The 21,298-nt window shown below is 45.7% G+C and overlaps 2 protein-coding genes and 1 long non-coding RNA gene across 3 annotated transcripts; 2 read left to right on the top strand and 1 right to left on the bottom strand.

Annotated features, from left to right (window-relative positions):
* The first annotated feature begins 3,152 nt into the window (after nt 1-3,152).
* Nucleotides 3,153-4,464, top strand: LOC133913274 (PRA1 family protein B6-like). The gene has a single exon (XM_062356382.1). The coding sequence runs from the start codon at nt 3,350-3,352 to the stop codon at nt 4,169-4,171; it is 822 nt and encodes a 273-aa protein (XP_062212366.1). The 5' UTR covers nt 3,153-3,349; the 3' UTR covers nt 4,172-4,464.
* A 1,945-nt stretch (nt 4,465-6,409) lies between these two features.
* On the top strand, nt 6,410-10,359 carry LOC133911241 (uncharacterized). The gene is made up of 2 exons (XR_009908633.1): nt 6,410-6,656; nt 10,109-10,359. It is a non-coding gene; the product is annotated as an uncharacterized LOC133911241 (long non-coding RNA).
* A 433-nt stretch (nt 10,360-10,792) lies between these two features.
* LOC133913275 (E3 ubiquitin protein ligase DRIP2-like) lies at nt 10,793-15,903 on the bottom strand. Its single transcript, XM_062356383.1, has 7 exons — nt 15,567-15,903; nt 13,784-13,883; nt 12,785-13,121; nt 12,234-12,670; nt 12,089-12,139; nt 11,601-11,673; nt 10,793-11,159 (listed from the first exon to the last, which is right to left on the bottom strand). Exons 1-7 carry the CDS (start codon nt 15,685-15,687, stop codon nt 10,983-10,985), a joined length of 1,296 nt encoding a protein of 431 aa, XP_062212367.1. The 5' UTR covers nt 15,688-15,903; the 3' UTR covers nt 10,793-10,982.
* Nucleotides 15,904-21,298: the final 5,395 nt, after the last annotated feature.

A 21,298-nucleotide genomic window follows, 5' to 3' on the forward strand; every position in this document is an offset into this window, starting at 1 on the left:
CAGCGGACACCCGGCCCTGGAATGTTGTTGTAAATGAGTTGGAATTATGAGGTCCCAGTCTTGTAGGCCATGATGTTGATGGCCCAATAATGGCCCATCTAAGCGTGGTCTTCCATGGCCCATTCCTGGCAGCTTCAGCAAAAGTTCTTGGAAAGCTCTCAGCTTCTGCGGATAAGAAATGGATGCGAGTTGTGTACCCTATGGGCTTTGGTGCGGGCTGCAGGTCGATCAACGGCCGCACTATCTTTTTTCTGTGTTTTTTTAACTATTTTTTTTGTTCTATGTGCTTTGTTTTTTTTCAAAAGATGGTTATGTGTAATTTGAATAGCACCAGAAACTTTCTTGTCGATCACTTGGTCTAGCACATTACATCGGCAAGAATGTCCAGTTGGTGCCTCCTTAATCCAGGTCATATAAATTCTACATATATCATATGAAAATTATGTGTGTTGTATTGTCACTGTGTTACATCTGCCCTGCAGCAGCAGATCAGCGCGACGACAGAAACACCGTTTCACTTTACGGAGATAAACAAGCAAACAAGAACCTCGAGAGAAATCATCGGAGAAATTTCGTTAGGAAAAAATCGTCCAAATAAGGCACTGTTTGAATGAGCTAAAACTAATAGTTAGTTGGCTAATAGCTAGAGCTAATTATTAATTTAGCTGGAGTCTGTTTGAATACATTAGCTAATAGGTGGTTGGATTGCTAGTAAATGATTGTTTTACCCTTAGTTGATACTACTCACTTGGCAACTTGTAAAAGGCATTTACTGCTCTGCTATCTGTGCAGCCGTTACTACTCCTGCCAAAATGAAATCGGTTGTTGTTGCATCTCTGCTCTCATGTGATCAAGACATGAGAGTGTCTATAAATAAAAATTAAGACATCAAATCTCATGTGACCAAGACATGAGAGTGTCCATGAATAAAAATTAAGTGCATAATTATAAACTTAAGAGCATGAAACTTAAGTGCGTGAATAAAATTAAAATACATATGGTGCATACAAATTTAATTATTTATCCGTACAAATAACCTCTCTTGATCACTCTCGCCGCAAATAAAGTATTAGCAAGATTATCACGACAAACATTCATGTCTTGATCTTCGTCACCTAAATGAGTATTAGCACCACTTCGTTGAGATAAAGAGGACGCTAGGATTGGCATGTAGTTTTCATCACTATCACACATGTGAAAGTCTGCATCTGTTATTGCCCTTTCTCGAATGAAGTTATGAAGGGTCATACATGTAAGTATTATTTTGTTTTGCTTTATTATTGAATAACTTGGTAAGTCCAACAAAATCCTCCATTTCATCTTTAAACTCTAAATGAACCCTGATGACATTTCGAAGACCTAAGTTCTCTCTATAACACCTTTTGGGTAATAACATTATTGGATTGCATCCTGTCTAATAGTCCCTTCATAATCTTCATCACAGGGCTCCTCGACTTCTTCCTTGGACTAGTGGCACATGTACTAGTGCTACTACCTCTCTTTATGCTATTGCTACTCATAGGGCTCCCGTCATATCTGTCACCCTCATCATCTTCGTCACCTTCATCACCAATAAGTTCATCAGGAATGCAAGAGGAAGACCCATCAACAGCAATATGCTCAAACATCCGTTCAAGTTGATATAGACACTTAGGAGGGCCATACCTAAGCTTCTTCCATTCCGAATGTCATGAAAAAAAACAGCTTGGACATTAATCATTAAGTATAGTTTAATATAGTGAACAAGTAATACTCGAAAAAAGAGTGCACAAGTACCTTTGTGTAGTCTTTCCAAAACTGGTCATCAGCCATCACTGTTCCATTCGCCCTACCTAGTCCTAATTGTTTGTTGAGCCGCAACCAAAAACTAAATAGCCCTTTACGTTGATCCCTGCTATTTTTCAATTTAATTCTTGAGTGTCGCAACTCTCTGCTTATTTCAAACTTCTCAGCTATGTTCTTATAGACTCTAAAGGTCATAAATCCATTGTTCCTATTATTAGTCCTTATTTCTTCAATACAAATATCACAGAACACAACAGTGTTGACTGAATTCTAAATAGCCTTGTCATAACGTTGTTTGGAATATGAAATATATAAGCAGGATATCTAGGCATTTGGAAATAAATTAATGCCACAACTCTGAAAATGACATGCTTAACATTAGTGATGGAAATAAATTAATGTCACAACTCTGAAAATAAGCACAAATGCAGTAGCTAGCAGATAACTAGTTCACAAACACTTGGCGACGGGATTGAGTTGAACATCCAGAATCATGATATTTCAATCTTTCGATAAACAGGAAGACAAAGGTGAAAGCTTGTGGATACTTAAAGGCTATGGTCCATAGCGGAGAAGCCCGGCTAGGAGAAGAACTCTATTGCGGCGGCATGATGGGATCCAAGAACGCCTCCTCGTCCTCGTGCTCCCCAAAAAGGTCCATGGTCGGCGTCGTAGCGGCATGACGGGATTGGTGGGCGGCGGCGGCGGCGGCGGCTAGGCTTGGCAAGGACGGCGGCGGAGAGATGTGCGGCGGTGGTGACTTCACGGCGGAGAAAGGGCGGCGGTGTCTATGACAGAGAGGTGTGTGACAGCAGCGGAGAGGCGTGTGGCGGCGTAGATCTGTGCAATGCGACGGCGACGGAAGCGCCTGGTACGTGAGCGAAATGACGTGTGCGAGAGAAGATGGAGAGATAGGGTTAGGTGGGAGGACAATATTATCTTTTCGTTATCTATTAGCTCAAATTAGCTAGATTAGATTAGCTAACAAGATAACTATTAGCTAAGATATTAATTAATAGTTAGCTACTCTATTAGTTAGTATAACTAAAAATAATTTTAACAATTAACTATTAGCTCTAGCTAATCCAAATATTACCTAAATAATCTTTCGATCCACCTCCTGATAGATGCTTGCTTTGGCATCGCAATTGGCAACATCGCAGCATCTGCGCCTGATGGCTGACAGCCGCGGCTCCAGTCGTCGGTGATCCAATGGGTGCTGAATGAATGGAACGGTTGGGGATTTGAATGGTTTTAGAGAGAGAGAAAAAGAATCGTTTGGGACGACTCCTGTACAAGCCGTAGCAAACGTATAGATCTGTAGCAATATGTCAACACGATTTGAGTTCTGACCGTGAAGGGGGTAACTTTGCCAGTAAGCAAACTGGCGCTTTAAAACGCGGTCTTTTCCAGCGAAGCGTACGCCGCGCGATCTCCCTTCCTCAGGACGTCGGGTAGATCGAGCACTCCATCAACCAGCCATCTCCTTCCCAACTCAGCGTGGCAGCATCGTATTCCTCCCACCTTTCTCCAATCCCAACCCGACCACTCCGCCGATCTCCCGATGCGCAACTCCGCCGCCGCCGCCCAGCCCCCGCTTCCCTCGGCCGCCATGTACGGCGCCGCCTACGCCGCGCCCGCCTCTTCCGGCGCCGGCGGATACGTCTACCCCGCGCCCGCCTCTTCCGCGGCCTCCACCGGCGGCTACGCCAAGATCCCCAACTACCCCTCGCCCCCGTCGTCCTACCCCAACCCGAGCCCTATCCCGCCGCAGGCCCCGGCCCCGATCCATGACCCCACGGCGCCGCCGTCCCCGCTCTCCAAGGCGGCCGAGCTCGTCACGCGGTTCCGCGAGCAGGGCCAGGCGCTCATCGCCGCGCGCCGGCCCTGGGCTGAGGTCTTCCGCGCGCCGGCCTTCTCCAAGCCTCCTTCCCTCGGCGAGGCCCTCGCCCGGATGCGCCGCAACAGCGCCTACTTCCGCGCCAACTACGCGCTCGCGGTCCTCGCCGTCGTGGCGGCCTCGCTGCTCTGGCACCCGGGCACGCTCTTCGCGCTCCTCGCGCTCTGCGCCGCCTGGTTCTTCCTCTACTTCGCGCGCCCTGCCCAGGGTGGGCAGCCGCTCAGGATCTTCGGGATGGAGTTCGACGACGGCACCGTCCTCGCCGCGCTCTGCGGGGTCACCGTCGTCGCCATGCTCTTCACCGGCGTGGGGTGGAACGTCGTCGGCTCCGTCATGATCGGCGGTGCGCTCGTCGGCGCGCACGGCGCGCTGCGGTCCACCGACGACCTCTTCTTGACGGAGCAGGAGGCGGCCGGGGACGGGCTGGTGGCCGCCGGCATTAGTGCCGCCGGGCCCATCTTGCCCACCTATACCCGCATTGGTTGATCTCTTGGATGGCCGTGGTACCATGGTTTCCAAGATGCAATCTCTTACAGCATTCTTGATGTTCTTGCTTGCAAGTGAATTTTCTCTGTAATTACCCGACTTGGCAGTTGGATTTGATCACGATGCCTTTATGCATATTATCTATCGGTTGTTTCCGGGGCTTGTAAAAATGCTACTAGTTTGGATAGGTCATCTTAGATTTTTTATGAAAACGCTTGCAATCATACTATGAACATATTAATTTACAGCTGGATTGAGTTGATGATTGGTACGGGGTGGTGTTCATATGTAAATCTGTTATATTTTAGTATGTCATTTGCGATGCAATTCTTTGACTTGAAAATTATAATGTCATTACATGTTTTATGCCATTACGATGTTTTATGCCATTGCAATGTTTTAGGCCCAATTTCTTTGTGAATTTGTTCTTTCCTCCCATATGTATGCGCGATGTATTTGTGCCTGGCTGAAACTTGTAACTTGGAAGTGCATTCTGTGGGATAACATGTCATGTATCTGACTTGCCAAACATGGATAGTCCTTTGCAATGCCGCTGCATGTCCATTGCCCTTCACCTTGACTCGACTGCATCTCTGTATGTGGATTACCATGGCTATGTGAAATTATTATCGATGCCTATGTTCTTGTTTTCTCTTTTGATATGGATGGTGCTGAATTTGACTGTACATGTCCATTTCCTGCCCGGTTGCGTTCTCCCTTCAGGATGCTTCTTAAGGGCATCCCTGTGTTGAGTAACAGTAAGTTCTAGGCTTTCCTGGCTGACCTTCAACATTGCAGCAAAACTTTGGGTATAAACTTACCTTAAAACTAAGCAAATTGGATCTCAATCTGCCTGTGCCATCGTCGGGAACTACTGCGCCACTGGGCAGCGTGAGTACCTGCTTGGGCTTGAACATTGGATATGCTGAAATGTTCTGATGTGGAAAGTATATGTTCTCATGGACTTCAGCAGTTGAAGTACTGTATAGCATTTGCTGTAACTCTTACCTGAAGCTCTGAACCATTGGAGATTTAATCTGATGATCAGAAGACTATGAACGTCACATCTCCGTGCTCCTTCCATTTCATGGTCCAAATGCAGAGGATGCTCTCCCTGTGTGACCGCATTTTCGGTGCTGTTCACGAACTTCCCTGCCATTTTGCAGCAGATCGCTCTCCATTCCCTGAATCATCTGATCTGTCAATTCTTGAACATGTTTTAGATCTTCGACAGCAAGTGTTGCTTTGTTTTGCTGAATTTCTCTATATTTATGTTCGTATTATCTATGTGCTGCATTTTCCCTCATTTTCAGTAGCCTGCTGCGTATTGGCATTTATCCAGCTAGTTGTTTTTGATCAATCTCGTCATAAGGTACGTTTGTATAATTTTACACACTTCCTAATCTTCATACTCTGAAAATGCTAGGCAACGCTCAAACGATGAAGAACGGTGCGCCGGCAACGGTGCACTGGCTTGGGTTAGGGGAGGGGAATACTTTCTTTGACGGGCTTCTCCATCTTCGGGCTTAAAAGGGAGATCGACGGGTGGTAGGCTGACTTGGCGGAGTAGGCGAGCGCGGGACGAGACAGTGGGGAAGCTGCTGGTCACGGGCGGCGGAGGACCGTCAGATGGGCTTGTGCTAGGGTGAGGGGCTCCAAAACGGAGCGGTTAGCGTGATAGCAGGTGATCGGCGTGGATCCGATGGAGGGAGAGCCGCCGGAGATAGAGGGAGGAGGTAGGCAGGGCGAAGGAGCATTGCTTTGATTTCGTGTGGAGAAGAAGGGAGCCAGAGGTAGAAGATTAGCTGAGATCCGTCCGATCACAAATGAGCGGCTGACGATTGTCAACTGAAAAAACACCAATTTCAGACACCTGACATATAGCACTCCCCATAACTTTATCCCACTTTTGATTAAATTTGTGAGTATGAGGTCGCCGGTCAAAGTCAATGCAGCGGGTTGATATTGCGAACGCACGATTATACATTCCTTAGCAGCATGTCTTTGCTTCGTCCAGAACAAAGCCTCGCTTTCTTGGACGGGAATCAAACGTCATTTTCCTGGGCCAGTTGTTCACTTGCTCGTATACCTGACCATGGGTAGCCCCGCCCAGAGAACCCGGCCCGCTACCCTCGGGCTTTGATGTTCAGGCCGGAGCAAATTTTGGGTTGGGTCGGGTCGGGCTCTTAAATTCGACCTTCGGGTAGCCCGAACAGGCCGGACTATAGCACCCCTCAGGCTGTTCACGCTGTGTCCTGCGTCGTCACAGCAGCGTGCTGCTCCTGCGCCGCCGCCGCCGCCGCAGCCGTTAGCCCGTTAGCGCGAGGAGAGGAGACATGTGGCCGTGAGCGCGGCGCGGCGACGCTCGTCTAGGCCACCCGACGCCCTCCTGCAGTCCCGGCCTCTTCTTCGCGTAGCCACGCCCACACGCGCTGCTCGGCCCCGACGCGAGCTCCTCCTCAGCCGGCCAGCCCTCGACAACAAGGTACTGGTTTTCCGTCTTCCAGCATGTGATATCCTGAAACCCGAATGCGCGGAGTGTTTGATGTTGCACACTAGCTAGTTGATTTATAGCACCACGTGGTAACAACTCGGTAGAACAACACGCATTGGATCACAGGAACGAAATGGTTACTGTATGCTAAGGATCTGTTTGTTTCAGCTGGAGATTCTGAAAAACAGTTTATAAAAACTAGATTGTGAAAAGCTGGATTGTAAAAAACTGAACTGTGAAAAGCTTTTAGATTGTAGATTAAAAAAAAAATTGATGGACAGTTTAGTAAAATGGACTTTCACGATCTATCAAAAGCTGAAAAAAAACCAACTTCTCATATTTCCACAATTCAACCAGCAAATTTTAAAAAACTATAACCAAAAGCTGTCTGTTTGTTTCAGCTTCGGATTATAAAAACTGAAAGCCACAGTCTGAAACTGAAACAAACAGACCCTAAGTTGATCTCACTGCATTGGTTACTATAGGGCAAGCTAGCTTTCTAGGAAGTAGGATCAATGTCACGGACTGGGCTCATAGGCTGAACTGTGGGCTGGATCAACGGGCTCGAGTGGGCCCAAATGGCTGGGAGGCAACAGCCGTATATGAGAGGGGAAAGCCAGCAGAATAGGGAGTTTTTCATTTTTATATTTTCTAATATAAATAATTAAATAATATACTTCGGATAAAAAGATTTATATAATTAGACGTCTACCGCCCTCTTATAAGACGGTAATGTGCCTACCATGAACAGTACCCAGCATTTTTTTTCCAAATTTTCTCCTTTCCTCTTTCTCCATTTGTGCAGTAGGATTGTTTGTGATACAAAATTCACTATACTTTTTCTATAAAGCTATAATTCATAATAAATCCATTTTAAAAGCATTCATCTTAATACCCGATGTATGTTTCAAAATAAAAAAAAACACGAAAGAGGGCTACTTTTAGAACTTCTAGCAATTTTTAAGTCCTAAAAAAATTCCTAAAACTCTGAAAAAAATCACTAATATTCCTCTCATGTATCTTAATAATATCTAAAATTATTTTCAACCCTAGGTTACTCGGTTGTAAAGTGAGTTCATTTGCAATGTTTTATTTATATGCATTTTTATCATTTGATGTGATATTATCTTTTTAATTCAATTTGAATTTCAAAAAATTCAAACATGCACAAATTCATCCGAACTCTTATGGAATACATATAAATATAAATGTGCACAATTTAGGACGTGACATCAAATAAAAAAAGAATTACCGGCAACAGGACAAGTACCTGCACAAAATCATCCAAACTCTTATGTAATTTTGTGCACAATCATTAGGCCGTGAGGTGGTCGGATAACCAAAATATCCTTCGGCTAAGAAGATTGCCCTAATAACTTCATACGGTTAGATCGTTTCCCGACAGTGGTCGAGCCTACAATAAATAATTACAGGGTTACCCGAGTGAACTCGTGTACTCATGCACTTATGTACTTTCTATATGTATTCTATAAGAGTTTGGATGAATTTGAATTTGTTTGGATGAATTTGAATTTGTTTGAATTCAAATTGAATTAAAAAGATAATATCACATGAAATGATAAAAATGCATATAAATAGAGCATTACAAAGGAACTCACTTTTTCACCAAGTAAACTAGGGTTGAAAATAATTTTAGATCTTATTAAGACACATGAGAGGAATATTACTGAATTTTCTCAATTTTTTGGAAATTTTTTAGGCCTTAAAAATTGCTAGAGGTTCTAAAAGTAGTCCTCTTTGGAGTTTTGTTTTTATTTTGAAACATATACAGGGTATTGGGATGAGTCCTTTTAAAATAAATTCATAATGAATTATAGGCATTAAAAAAAGTTTCATAAAATTTAGAGCACGACAACCCTACTGTTTAAACAGAAAAAATAGAAAAGGAGAAAAATTGGAAAAAAGAGTGGGTACTGTTTATCCAAGCCTAACCGCTGTAAGGGCTGGACCTACCAGGGTGGCACTTACCGCTCTATGAGAGGATGTTAAGCGTCTAATTCTGTAAATATTTTCATCCAAAATATATTTATTTAATTATTTATATTAGAAAATCTAAAAATATATAAAAATCGCAGAAGAGGCATGGATGAACTTTGAGAAAGACTTGCCTTGTTCCTCCTCTGTCTCGCTCTTCCTCTAAGCTCTTCTCCTCTGTCTACAGAGGAAGAGGAGCTACTCCTCTAAGCTCCCTGCTGTTCCTCTGTACCTTGTTCTTCTCCTTCTCAGCCTATTGCTAACTCCCTCTGCGCTACTCTCTCCCTCGATACTTGTACTCGGTGCTGTTACTTGACCCGGTTGGCAGTGTAGCTATTAGTGACTTGTGATTTGAGGGGTTCATGTGTGAATCCTCTGATTGATCAAGAGGGAACATGACATGACACAAACGAATCGAACCAACCAACTTGTTAATTCGCTCTCTCATAGTACTACTGCATCACTGTTCCTGTTGCATGGATTAGTTAACTAGAGTGATTTACTCGTACTCTTGCTGATTTTTAGTCTGTACTGTACTTACGTGCTTTTTCTGTTTGAGAGGGTACCTATAGGACGTACACAATAACACGTATCACACTCACATCATACGTACGTGTCATTTACATATTCTAGAGATAGATTGCAAGGATTTAGATCTTTAGTGCGCCAAAAACGTACGGTACCATTGAATATATAATGTATGTGTCACTGAGCTCAAAGCCTCTTCCAGGCCCAAAAAGCTCGTCACTGAGCTCAAAGCCTCTTCTTCGCCCACCTCCAGCCACCGGTGTCCGCTCGTGGTCGTCCTCCTCCTCCTCCTCCCCTCTTTGCCATTACTGGATTGTCGTTGAGTAGAGATTAGAGACCCATCCGGACTTGGGGATTGATTCCTGGTAAGCAACTCTAACTTGGTCGGATAGAATTTTTTTTCCGCAAGAGCGAGTTTTGTTCTGGTAGATCCTCCAACCGTTGTGAGCAATCAAATCCAAATCCTTCTCTACCAGTTAGTGGCGGATCTCTCTTGCCCATGTCACTGAAGGTTCAATCGACACCCCGGGGAGGCCGGTCTGCACATCAGAGATGCGTTTCTCTAGAGACGAGCTGGTGCGGTCGATGTCCATTGCGTTAGGAATCACACTATTCGAGGGTTACTTCTACGCTGCCACTGTGTCCAAGCTGCTTCCACCATATGATTGGTAAGGAACGCTCAAGCCAGGGTAGATGATTATTTACTTCTACTATTTCTTTTGCCAATTGACATTTGAGCAAGGGGTCTCCGAGTATGTGCTAAGTATTTAATAACAAGTAAGATAGGTGCATCGAATTAGCTAATAGTGCCATTTGCTATGCTTATGGATATTCGTGAAAGAGTGAGGTTCAAGTATCAGCATCTGTTGTGTAATTGGTATACAAATTCAGCTAACTAGTTTGCTTTTCGTAATCTACAGGTATTACTGCCTACTTCTGCCATCGACACTTCCTGCGGTAATCTTGGCTGTCTATCTGCATTGGCTTAGCATGAAGCAAGTATGCAGCTCTGTTCTAATTTCAGAGACTCAGAATCACAGTGACAATCAAGGCAGTTTAGCTGAAAGTATAAGGCAATGGTAGTCTTATACGATGCATAATTTGTTTTTGCCACCTCCTAGATGTATTTTGATTATGCTCCAATCAGAAAAATTCATCAATTATTTTTCCATATCCACAGTTGCCACCAAGTGCTACAAGTAGATGTTTATTATTTCGTTTTAGCAGGGATATTTTTAGTTCGAAATCTATGTCAATCCAAAACGGCAGCACCGAACAGGGCTGAAGCTTGTGAAGCGTTCCGCTACAGTGTTTCTGCCTCGCTCTACAGACCGTTACCGGTCAAACCAACTGACAAGACCAGCAGACCACTACGAGACAAAAGAAAAACCGACGGGCAGTTACTAGTAGTGCAACGACGTGGACCGTTTCACTCACACACACTTGACCATGTTGCCAGTAGCACACTGCCTAGAACGGTGCACGGCAATGGAGCGACAAATTACGGCGCAATGCAAGAACACAGGATCAATTCCGCCTAATTTTTTTTGTCAGAACTGTAAAACTAAACGTACTTAAAGGAACTTATCAGAGACTGTTGAGTGTTGATACGCTAACTTAATTTCTTCTCCCTCTTTACATGGTCTACGAAATGAGAAAAATGTAATTTCCTTTTCTTTTCTTTCTGATCCTGAGGATGGACAAGAGCGGACGGAGAAATTCGGTTCAGGCTCCACAGCGGTGAAGTTGCCCCGTAGAATGCTGCAGGACGCTGGAGGCACGGCGAGGGTGCGGCTAAGGGGCCGGGGCTCGCCGGCGGCGGCGGTAGCCCAGCACCATGACGAACTCCTTGGCTGGCGCCCCCAGCGACGCCTGGACGGGCTCTGCCGACTCTCTCCGCAGCCACAGGTCGACCAGCCCGTGCAGGGTCCTCGAGGGGCAGATCGTCTCGCCGTGGCATGTGATCTCCACCTGCAGATGCAGGAGTCAGATAAGTGGGTGGAATCAGTCAGAATTGTTCATATGCAGCAGCCTTAGTGCTTTCTTGAAACGATCTCCTTCAGACCAAAAGGCTAACTTGCAGGGGGCAAGACTACAGAAATGGTCATAGGTAAGTAAGGTCTGCATTATTTCAGAAGCCCAGCTCTGCAGGGCAAAGACTGCGAATGACTCAGACGGCCACCATCCAAATCTACAAATGCACTTCTGTTCGTATCAAAGGCATTTAGACCAGTCTACTGAAAATCAGCTTCATGCATTCCAGTGGTCTATCACATTCACATGACCGATATCTATGTTGACCCAATACTCTAAAACAAGCACGTTGTTGAGAGGCCAAATATCTTTTTTTCAGATTTTTGTTGCGGTAACTAACAACCAAAATGGAAGTGCAACGACAGCTGAGAAACTCACCTCATCTTCACTTGCTAGGTCAAGTTTGTTCACGATGTACCGCTGGACCAAGGAAATCTGCAAACCTCTGTCTCTGAAACAAAGAGAAAATCATACCGAAGAAAAGGAATTAAATTTCAGGAAACAGGACACAGGTTGGAATGATCTAAATAAAGTTCATAAAACTGTCAGATGAAACGAGTTTGCTATTGTTGACCACATTCTCAAGATGACGCTGCTTTTTTTCTAGGCACTTCCATTTAGTCTTTATACGAATAAAGCACCACCATTGATACCAGTGCACATATCTAACAAGTTCAAACAAATTAACATTATTGACCTTGTGTATTCTCGAAAATATTACTAGCATCATAGCACATTGAACGGCCAGAAGCAGACAAATTAGGCAAATAATTCGGCAAGTATGTCCTATGGATAACAGGACGCAAAATACAAGAGCCTTATAGCATGGCAAGAGTTAAAGTGATTACAGGACTAATGGAACTCACTTAATTCTCAAGTAACACTTTGGCAACTGAGGCAGCTGTGGATCTTCTTTCCTGAAAACCAGTTAGCATTTTGACTTAAAACTTAGAAAAAAAAACTAAAGGCACATCAGAATCATTATGACTATTGGAGATGATGCGATCTTACTGGTTAGGTGAAGCAACTAGCGAAAACCAGACTGGAGTAGTTATTGCATCATGCAAAGCACTGGTTCTTGCAGAACCAAGCATTCCTTCCTTCAAATCATCCTCGGTTGTCGTTTTGTCTTTCAATGATGCAGATTCTGAAGATCTGCCATTATTTTCCCCTTCAAGTCTTAGCTTATTCGAATGTGCCCTCACCCTTGTTCCAGGAATAACCACTTCGTTTTCTGTCTCTTCTTCCCTTATTGGGAGTCCACAGTCTTTGTTATTCTTTATTTTCTCTTCCTTGACAGCATGGCTTTTGGGACTTGATCTAGGTGATTTCGTCTTTCTTGCAGTATCAACCAAACGTTTTAAAGGTTTCCGGAGCAATTCCTTATCAGATGCCTTGCCTTTCTTTTTTTCTTCCGAAGGCTTGCTTGAGGCTTCTTCTGTATTTCGCTGTTTGGAGCAGAATGATTGTGAGAACAAAAGAATTTTACGAGAAAATTCACACCAAACTTGCACATGAAATCATTTATGTTAAACCGACATCAGATAGTTCTTCATATTTACCTGTTTTTTGTTTGCAGCTGAAGCAACCTTGGTAGATTGTGGTGCCGAGCTTTTCTCAATCTTCTGGTCTCGACTTTCAGATTTAATTGGTAATATCATGGTTCCATTATTAGTAGGAGAAGTTCCACGAGAGGCTGCTGCCCTTCTTGTAGCTTTTGTTCTCTTCCCTGTCAAACCAGCCTTTATCTCTGCCCTTGGAGTGTCAACCACCAAGGAAGAAAGGGACCTCTGTTTTATCTTTGCTGGCAATGCAACAGTTTGAGCCTTTGGGGGATCAATTTTTCTCTTCATAAGAGGAAACACCTTATTCCTGATATCTTGAAGGTTGTGGTCAGGCCTTCAAATAAGGAAACAAACAATTAATTACGTAGCAATACATAGTTGAGTCTAGATCACTCGGTGCACTAGACATGAATAAGCGGCTACAACACTAAGCCCGGCAGTTCTGTTTCAAAAAAACAAGCAACCTCATATTTGTGGCAAAAAAACTATTTAAAAACGAGCCACACTGAAAAAGGAACTAACATGAGAGGCCATGATTTTTGTTACAATGATTGATGAAACCGGAAATAGCAGATTTAAAGGAAAATGAATTCGTAGTTGTGTTACTTTTTGGGTTAAAATTAGAAGCTCTGGCTATATTTATGAACAAGCTCATTGCAGATATCCTGCGCAAAGAGCCCTACATATGAGTTTTATCCATTGTGGTAATCTCTATAACACGTTTTCTCCATGTTGACCATCTCTTGCTCTTAATGCCCTTGCTCCCGAGTTTGCCAGAAAAGTTTTCGAAGTACACGTGCTATTAGTGTTACCGATAACATGTCCTCAGGAACTTCACATGATATAAATGTGTCAAGGGTGCACTTATACAAGAATTTGAAAGCAGAAGACATTGTCAGAAGATATGCACAGAAAGTATTTTCATTGTTGTCAGAACTCAGAAAGAAGAAGCGAAGTTGTAAAGAAGAAAATCAAAAGTTAGAACAACGACTTCACCTGAGTTTCTCTTCAGGATCGCAGCCAAGATCAATGCTGCATACTGGGCAGCAATCGGCATCCTCATCATTTATTTTCTCCATAATACACTCCCGGCAAACTGTTTAAGATGTTATCACATGAGAAACTCTATTAAGAAAACAAAGCCTGTTTCAGAAAAAGAATTATGAGAACTACATTTTCTGGTATGAACAAGTGAAAACTTCTTTAGTAGCAATAGTGCAAAACTTGGCGCGCAAATTCTGCAAGCTCCTGCCCAGTGAGGCATTTCCTTTGGCCTCTGGCTCCCAAGAGCATGTACGCTGCTCTATGCAGCATGACTGACATCTACACTACACTTACAGTGCAGCAGCATTGCCTGGCTTATGTCACAATTTGTCACAATTGTTCCATCCATACCATGGCAAGTTGAAATTCACGGCAACCAAGAAACATTTTATCGATCGATAATGCAAAAGAATTGGCATCCACCTTATACCACAAAGACTTGGACTACTTTCCATATGCAAGCCCCAACTCCCTCCACGCACTAACTAGAAGGCAGTAGACACACGTAGCATGCCACTGAATTCCGGTTCCCATTCTCCTAATCAAAAGCATGATCAAGGACTCCCACCATTATATCACCAGGACAGTGGCACCATCTCCAAGCCCCCTTACCATTACCAAACCTAAAGGAAGCTGCTAGAATGCCACGATGCCACACACCATACATTCTGCAACAAATGCGAACGCTTTACAGCCTTTTTACCCAGCACCAAAAGCTCCGCGAGAATTCATGCACCTAAAGTTATTCGATAACCCTGTCAGGAAACGCGGATCGAACGCCACGCCAAGATGATGGCACCGGAGGCCACCGCCGATGGCGAGAGACTGCGCAGTGCGCATGGCGCAGGGTAACACGCGTCCCAACGCCTATTAGGAGTTCAGAGTGCGAGTAGGCTGCGGCGGCGGCGATGAGACTTGCAAGCAGCCTGAGTAGGCGAAAGGCCGCAGCTTTGCGGCATTTTCAACACGGAAGCGCAAGAACCGAGCACGTGCACGCGAGTTACGGGGCATGGCGGCGCCGAGGAACCGAGTGCGCGCGTGCGCGGGACGGACCCAGGGCACGAGGGAAGGAAGAACGGCGGCCCGGGGCTTCTCCGAAGTAGCTCCCGTGGCCGCCGGCGAGTGGCCGTGACAACAAAGCAGACTCCTCCGGTCTATGAGAAAGCTCACACCTTGTGGAGCTCTTAGAGATCAAGAGCTACCACCGGAGACCACGGCATCGTCGAGAGCAGGCAGAGAAAACACGAGGACGCGCGGCGGCGTGGAAGGAACCATCGGTTCATCGCCGCAGAGGCCGGCCACGAAACGCGCACGCTCATTGCGTGCCGAGCTCCTACAACAACGTCCGCCACGGGGAAGCGAGCGCAGCGCGAGCTGGCCACCACGGCCCAACACGCACGTCACGGTCACGCAACCAAAGCCGCAATCCACGGGAAAGGCGTCGCGTCCGCGGCCCTCATGCGATCAACGAACCCGCATCGAACACCAGCTCGATCGCCGGGACTACTGAACGAGGAGAATCCGACAACGAAACCAAGCACGCCAACGCGACGCGGCGCGGCGCCAGGAGATGCGCCCGCGCGGGGGCGGCGCAGGGAACCACGGCCCGCGTCCGGCGCGGGCGCGGGCAGAGACAGGCACAGGTAGGGAGCACGAACGAACGGGACAGGCAGGTGAGAGCGGAACAGAGAGAGAGAGAGAGAGAGAGAGAGAGAGAGAGAGAGAGAGAACTCACATGTGTGGAGGCACTCCGCTATGGCGGTGGCCTCCCGCAGGAGTCCCCGGCAAAGCGGGCACGTCATGCACTCGGCGAGCGCCTCCCGCCGCACGCGGGCCACACCCCGCGCTGCCCCCATCTCCTCGGCTCCTCTTCACCCACCAGGCCACCACCACCACCTCCTCGTCCGGGCCCGTGGAAGTTACGGGTTCGCGGCGTTGAAGACTCAGCCTCAGGAAGACGCAGGTTCGGGCGGCGTCTCCAAGGGCATTGGATGGCTAGGACTGCGGCGGCTGCGGAGTCGGGGGCTGGTGGCGGCGGAGCTCCGGCGAGGCGCTGGGGCGGAGAGGTGGGGGGGGGGGCGGCTGAGGAGTATGTCTATTTCATATCGCCGTATGTGTGTATAAATAGAGGGGAGGCGGCGATTGCGTGTGGGCGGCACGGGGTGCGCGTAGCGGCGCATTCCCAGAAGCAGGCAGGGCCCAGGGCCAGGAGAATTTCTAGCTTCGGTGTACATATACGCCCACGTAGGCGTCATGTATGTGAAACGTATTCGGAGTTAAATTTTCCCTTTTTATCTCTCGTAATTGGTTTCACACACTGCTACAAAATTGCTTTCTGATCTCTATACGTAGAGAGGACTCCCATATAATTTTTTCGGTGCTGAGTATTCATAGCTCCGGAAATTATTAGAGATGGAGATAGTGATTTTCAACGAACCATCTTACTAAAAATAAAAACATTACTTTACTTTATAAACTTCAAATAAATCATAAACCTCGAAGCTGAAGCTGTACAAAATAGACCATATATGGTCTTTAGGCAGCGTGCAACTTCATCATTGGTGACTTGATTCCTCAAATAAATGGTGAAATCTTTTTTTAGATGGGAAAATTGTTGGTGAATTGACCGCACACAACACTGTTGAAAGTTGATGGCGAATACTAACGATGCAAAAAGGACTAGTTTCCTAAAAACTTTCGCTCAACTTGCTCACGAAGGCATCAGTCCAGGACGAAGAGGAGGCAAGTCTTTTTTATCCTTTTTCCGAGGAAGAGGTCACTTTATAATATCTCGCCAAGGAACATTTCAAGATCCTGTAAATAAAACCAATCAAGGCATCAAAAGAGTCCATTTTGGCCGCGCGATACACTAGCTGGAACACGTAATCTTGGACTGCCTGTGTTGCACAACTCGGTGTCGGCTCATAGCGGGAAAAGAAATTGCTAGAGAAATACTTTTACTCTGTTCAGTGACAAACTCTGATTGTGCAGGCCCAAGCCTGTGTCAGCAGCCAGAAAGAAACTTTTGTAGCTGCTGTTGACCTGTTGTACAGTAATGATGTTACAGTAACTTGGCTTTGCGTCAGTTGTATAATTGTACTGGCAAACTTTCAGGCTAGGTCTCCTGGCTTATGATAACACTGGAAGAGCGAAGCATATCCAAACTTGGAACTTTAGTATTATAAGACTGGAAGAACTCGGGGACCAGAAAATGACGATACTTTTGTACTACATCCCATCTGCCAATGGAGCATTTGGCTTTTCTGCGCACACTGGAACTTAAGAAGGGGCGCCCACTGCAGTGGTCCAGTGGCAGTTACCTGATTCTGTGCTCCTCTGCTTTTAGCAACAGTTGAAGGGAGGAGACAGTCAAGCATATAGTCAGTCTCTCTCTCACACACACACAAACACACAAGTAACATGATGGCATGGTAGGTTCAAACTCCAAGATTGAGTAGTGTAATTAGATGGCAATTAAGTTCCTGTGAATAAGGGATTGATGAACAATGTTGCCCTCACAATATCCGAGTCAGATGATCACAACACAACGCGGTAGTGAAATGCATTTGTTATGTATTGTGGTTATTACAACGCTCCACTCGCTGATTTGACGGCTTAGATCACGTCGTTTTGATTGTTCATACTGTAACATTAGTGAGCTTGACGAGTAGCTCACTATGCATGCATGGTGAATGGTCCGTGTGAGTTCAGTTCAGTTCAGTTCAGTTCAGCACGCATTGTGGCCTGTCTAGCTGCCAATAAAAAGGACTCTCCAGACTGACGACAAAGACTTGGAACCTGACCTGACAGCTTTCTGTGAGGATGTATGGTTTCCCTTTTTGCAGTAAACATGGCAGCGATGAACGGCCATGGAACGACCGACTCGGAGATTGGAGCGTAAGAGTGCCGGCCGCAACGAACTTGGTGTCAAGTCTCGAATTTGGCGGGAGGGATCGGGAGTGCCGCGTGCGTTTGGTCGACTGTCAAATCAACCCAGAAGGACACAGATCGTGTCTTGGTGCACCCACAGGCACAGCTCCTTTCGTCGCGCTCGTGGTCGTGGCATGGTATCAACTAGCTAGTGGTATAAAAGTGTGCAACGGTTGCTCAGCCGGCCGGCCGGCCAGAGCCTGCGTCGCGGATCGCAGCTTGGACGCATCAAATGGCGCAGGCTCCACGTCGGCTGCCGGGGAAACGCGCACGCGCCGGCAAGTCAGCATCCGTGGAGCTGCGCGCACGGGCAACCCTCAAGTCTGCCGCGGCTACGCGAGCGGCCGCGGTGCGTATCGGCTACGCGAGAGGCCGCGGTGGGCTAGCTGTGGCAGAGTCCAGCGTGCACGCCCTCCTAGCTTGGCTCGCCCCAGCCCCCCCGCGCGCGCGAGCGCTGGTGCAGCGAGGGAGAGCGCGGCTGGCACCGGCTCGTGCCCGCCGCCCTGCGTACACGTACGTAACGTGCCGCCTGTGGGCTGTGGCAGGGTCGCGGAGCGCGCTGGTGCAGCGGGAGCAAGCGCGGGGCGCATGATCGCGCGCGCTGCCACCTGCCTGCTGCTTACGATGCGCTCTCGCTGGAAGCCGGTAGCGGCCGTGCAGCGCAGCAGCTGTGCGGGCGGCGGCGGGGACGGACGTGGCAACTGACCGCCCCCTCGTGGGCTCGTGCGCACTTGTCTGCCACTTTGGTGCTTGTTGGAGTTGGTTGGTAGCGAGCGGCGACACGTTGTGCTGGGCTACTGCTACTGGGCTTTCCTGGACGGAGAAAGGAGCTGCACCCCAACAAAGCACGGGGGTTAGGAAGTTAACCCGAGCCGAGCGGGAAGCCCGTTCCAATTGGGAAGAAGAAGACGGGCCTGTTTCTGTCAGGCAAGCCTAACGGCCCAAACATGTTACGTACGAAGATCCGACAACGCTCTGCATGGCATACAGCTACATTGGCGTGGTGCAACCATGGAAATCACATGACGTAGGTAACGCCAGGAGCAAGCCAACAAGCAGCCAAGCAGGCCAATCAGCCAAATTTAAGGCTAGTCTGGCCGAACAGCAGTGGCAGATGATCCGCGATTCCTATTGCCATTTCCTCCCCTAAGGTACAAACAGCTTGCTAGTTATAATATTGTTTATGCCACAGTAGATAGCATAATAGATCATCTTTTCAATGGAGTAGCTATAGCACATTCTTCAAAACTAATATAGGTTTACGCATAATAGAGTTATAAATATTGCATATGTCTTAGAGTACAATATAGATTAACTATTAGTTAGTAACTAGCTTTTATCTCTCATTCACCTAGGACAAATGATGACACGGATCACTTATAGTTAGCTGGCTCATCCTTGTTGGAGATGCCCTAAGTGGTTGAGCAGCTGGCAACTCACAATCATGTTGTGGCGCGATTTTGACTCCAACAAGCAACATACGCACCACTAGATCTTGGATAACAAATTGAACCATAGAAGCTGTTCATGAACTTGTAAAATTGGAGAAAAAGATATGCAGCTCACAGGAGTCAAAAAAAGAATAATGACAATTATAATAACAGGTGGCCATTTTTATTTAATGCTATATCATTAGTGGATTGAACCTAAGGGAATTGGAAATATCTGGTAGTTAATACAATTGGGCTAAGACGTTAGAAAACCTACTTATAATAAGTTAGACAAGATCCTGATGAGCACATAATGTGAGCAGAAATTTTCGCTCTCAATTGTTCAAGTTATAACTAGAAAAATAGCATGCCACACCTCGTCATTGTTAAATACAAGGGATGCATCCTCCCATTAGTAACCAACCTATGTTTAAATTTGAATTAGAATGGTTATTATGTGAAGGCTTTTTTGAAATGGTAGCGGATGTGTGGACAAATGAAACTAGAGGAGACACCGCTATAGAGAGGGTGTGCCAATGTTTAAGAGGTTGGGCTAAAAATGTAAATGGCATATACAAGAAGGAGAAGAAAGAATAACTTTTGGACAAATTAGATGAGTTGGATAAAAAAGCGGAGACATCCCTACTTTCACCAAATAAGATTAATTTAAAATAGTGTATTAATGCTTAATTAGCTCAACTTTTAAGAGATGAAGAAATTAAGTAGTATCAGCGTTCAAAGGTAAAAGAGTTATTTTAAGGTTCCGGTTGGTTGCTAATGGCACACATAGAAAAGCTTGAATTTTCTCCAACAAAAGGAAGGGATAATCCGTGGGAATATGGAGCTCAAGAAATACATTACATTATATTATAGAGGTCTATTTGGACACCCCGAGGAAAATCATTTTTCAATAAACGTGACTCGACGGTATTCTACCAGGTCTACCAGATTCGGGCCCTGGGCATGACGACACCGATTGTCGGGTTGTCGAGCGACAGCCTCGCACCCGACGGAGATGCGTTCATCAAGGCCGGCGCCGACGACTTCACACCCAAGGTGAGCGAATTGAGCTTGCATACATATGTGACCTTTAGGTCCTATTTGTTTCCTGTTTTTGCTTCTGCTTTTGCTATTATGCTATTGGCAGAAGCTAGAAGTCAGAACAAATAGATTTCTATAGAAGTGGTTTCTGGAGAAGTCAGAAGTCTGCTTCTGAGAAAAATGAACTAAAGCTGAGAAACTCGCTGAGATATGCTTTTCTGAGAAGCTATGTGCTGAAAAGCCAAAAATTTATTATAGAAGTCAATAAACTATTTTCAAAAACAACTTTTTAGACAAATCAAAAACATAATTTTTTTAAAAAAATTTAAAAACAGAAGCTTAAACAAACAGACCCTTAGCTCTGATCAGCTCGTGACGATATATGCACGTTCTCCGTATGCGTTTGCAGCCGCATCCTCGCCAAGTTTGGACTTGCTTAGCTTTTACAGGCCGTTGTTCAGGATGCTAATAAGCAGACCCCGGGCCGATGATGATGTAGGCCATGAGGAGTTCTAGGTAGGAGTACAGGCCCATGTGGCCATATTGGATTGGCTTTCTTCGGCATATGTCGTACCTGGGCCTTGTAGTATCATCCTTTCGGTATATTTCAGATCTACTAGTGAAATATATACCGTATATTTTCATTATCAAATATACTTATGAAATATATATCATAGGTTTTTGTTATACAAATAATAAATTTTCGACCGGCCGCATTCCTAACTTCCTTTACTAGTAACGGAAGATCAGCTTACGTTCGAAGGAGCTCGAGAGCATAAATCCCACGATAATGTATCAAGTGCTAGTATCTCACACAACCTCAGTTTTTGAACGTCATACTAGAACACACATAGTCGACCTTTTCACAATTGCCCGTCAAAGTACTGTTCAAAATACCCGACAACAACCTAACTGAACCTCGTCGTTTTAACATCAATAACAATATGACACAGCTAAATTCACGTTGTCTTGTGTGAAAAAATATTTACATTATTGAATCTATGACCATGTATGAACGTGCATGCATACGGTACTCATGAAATCGTTTCAGAAAGAGATACATAGC

Source organism: Phragmites australis, chromosome 3 (genome assembly GCF_958298935.1).
Source record: "Phragmites australis chromosome 3, lpPhrAust1.1, whole genome shotgun sequence".
Lineage (NCBI taxonomy): Eukaryota > Viridiplantae > Streptophyta > Magnoliopsida > Poales > Poaceae > Phragmites > Phragmites australis.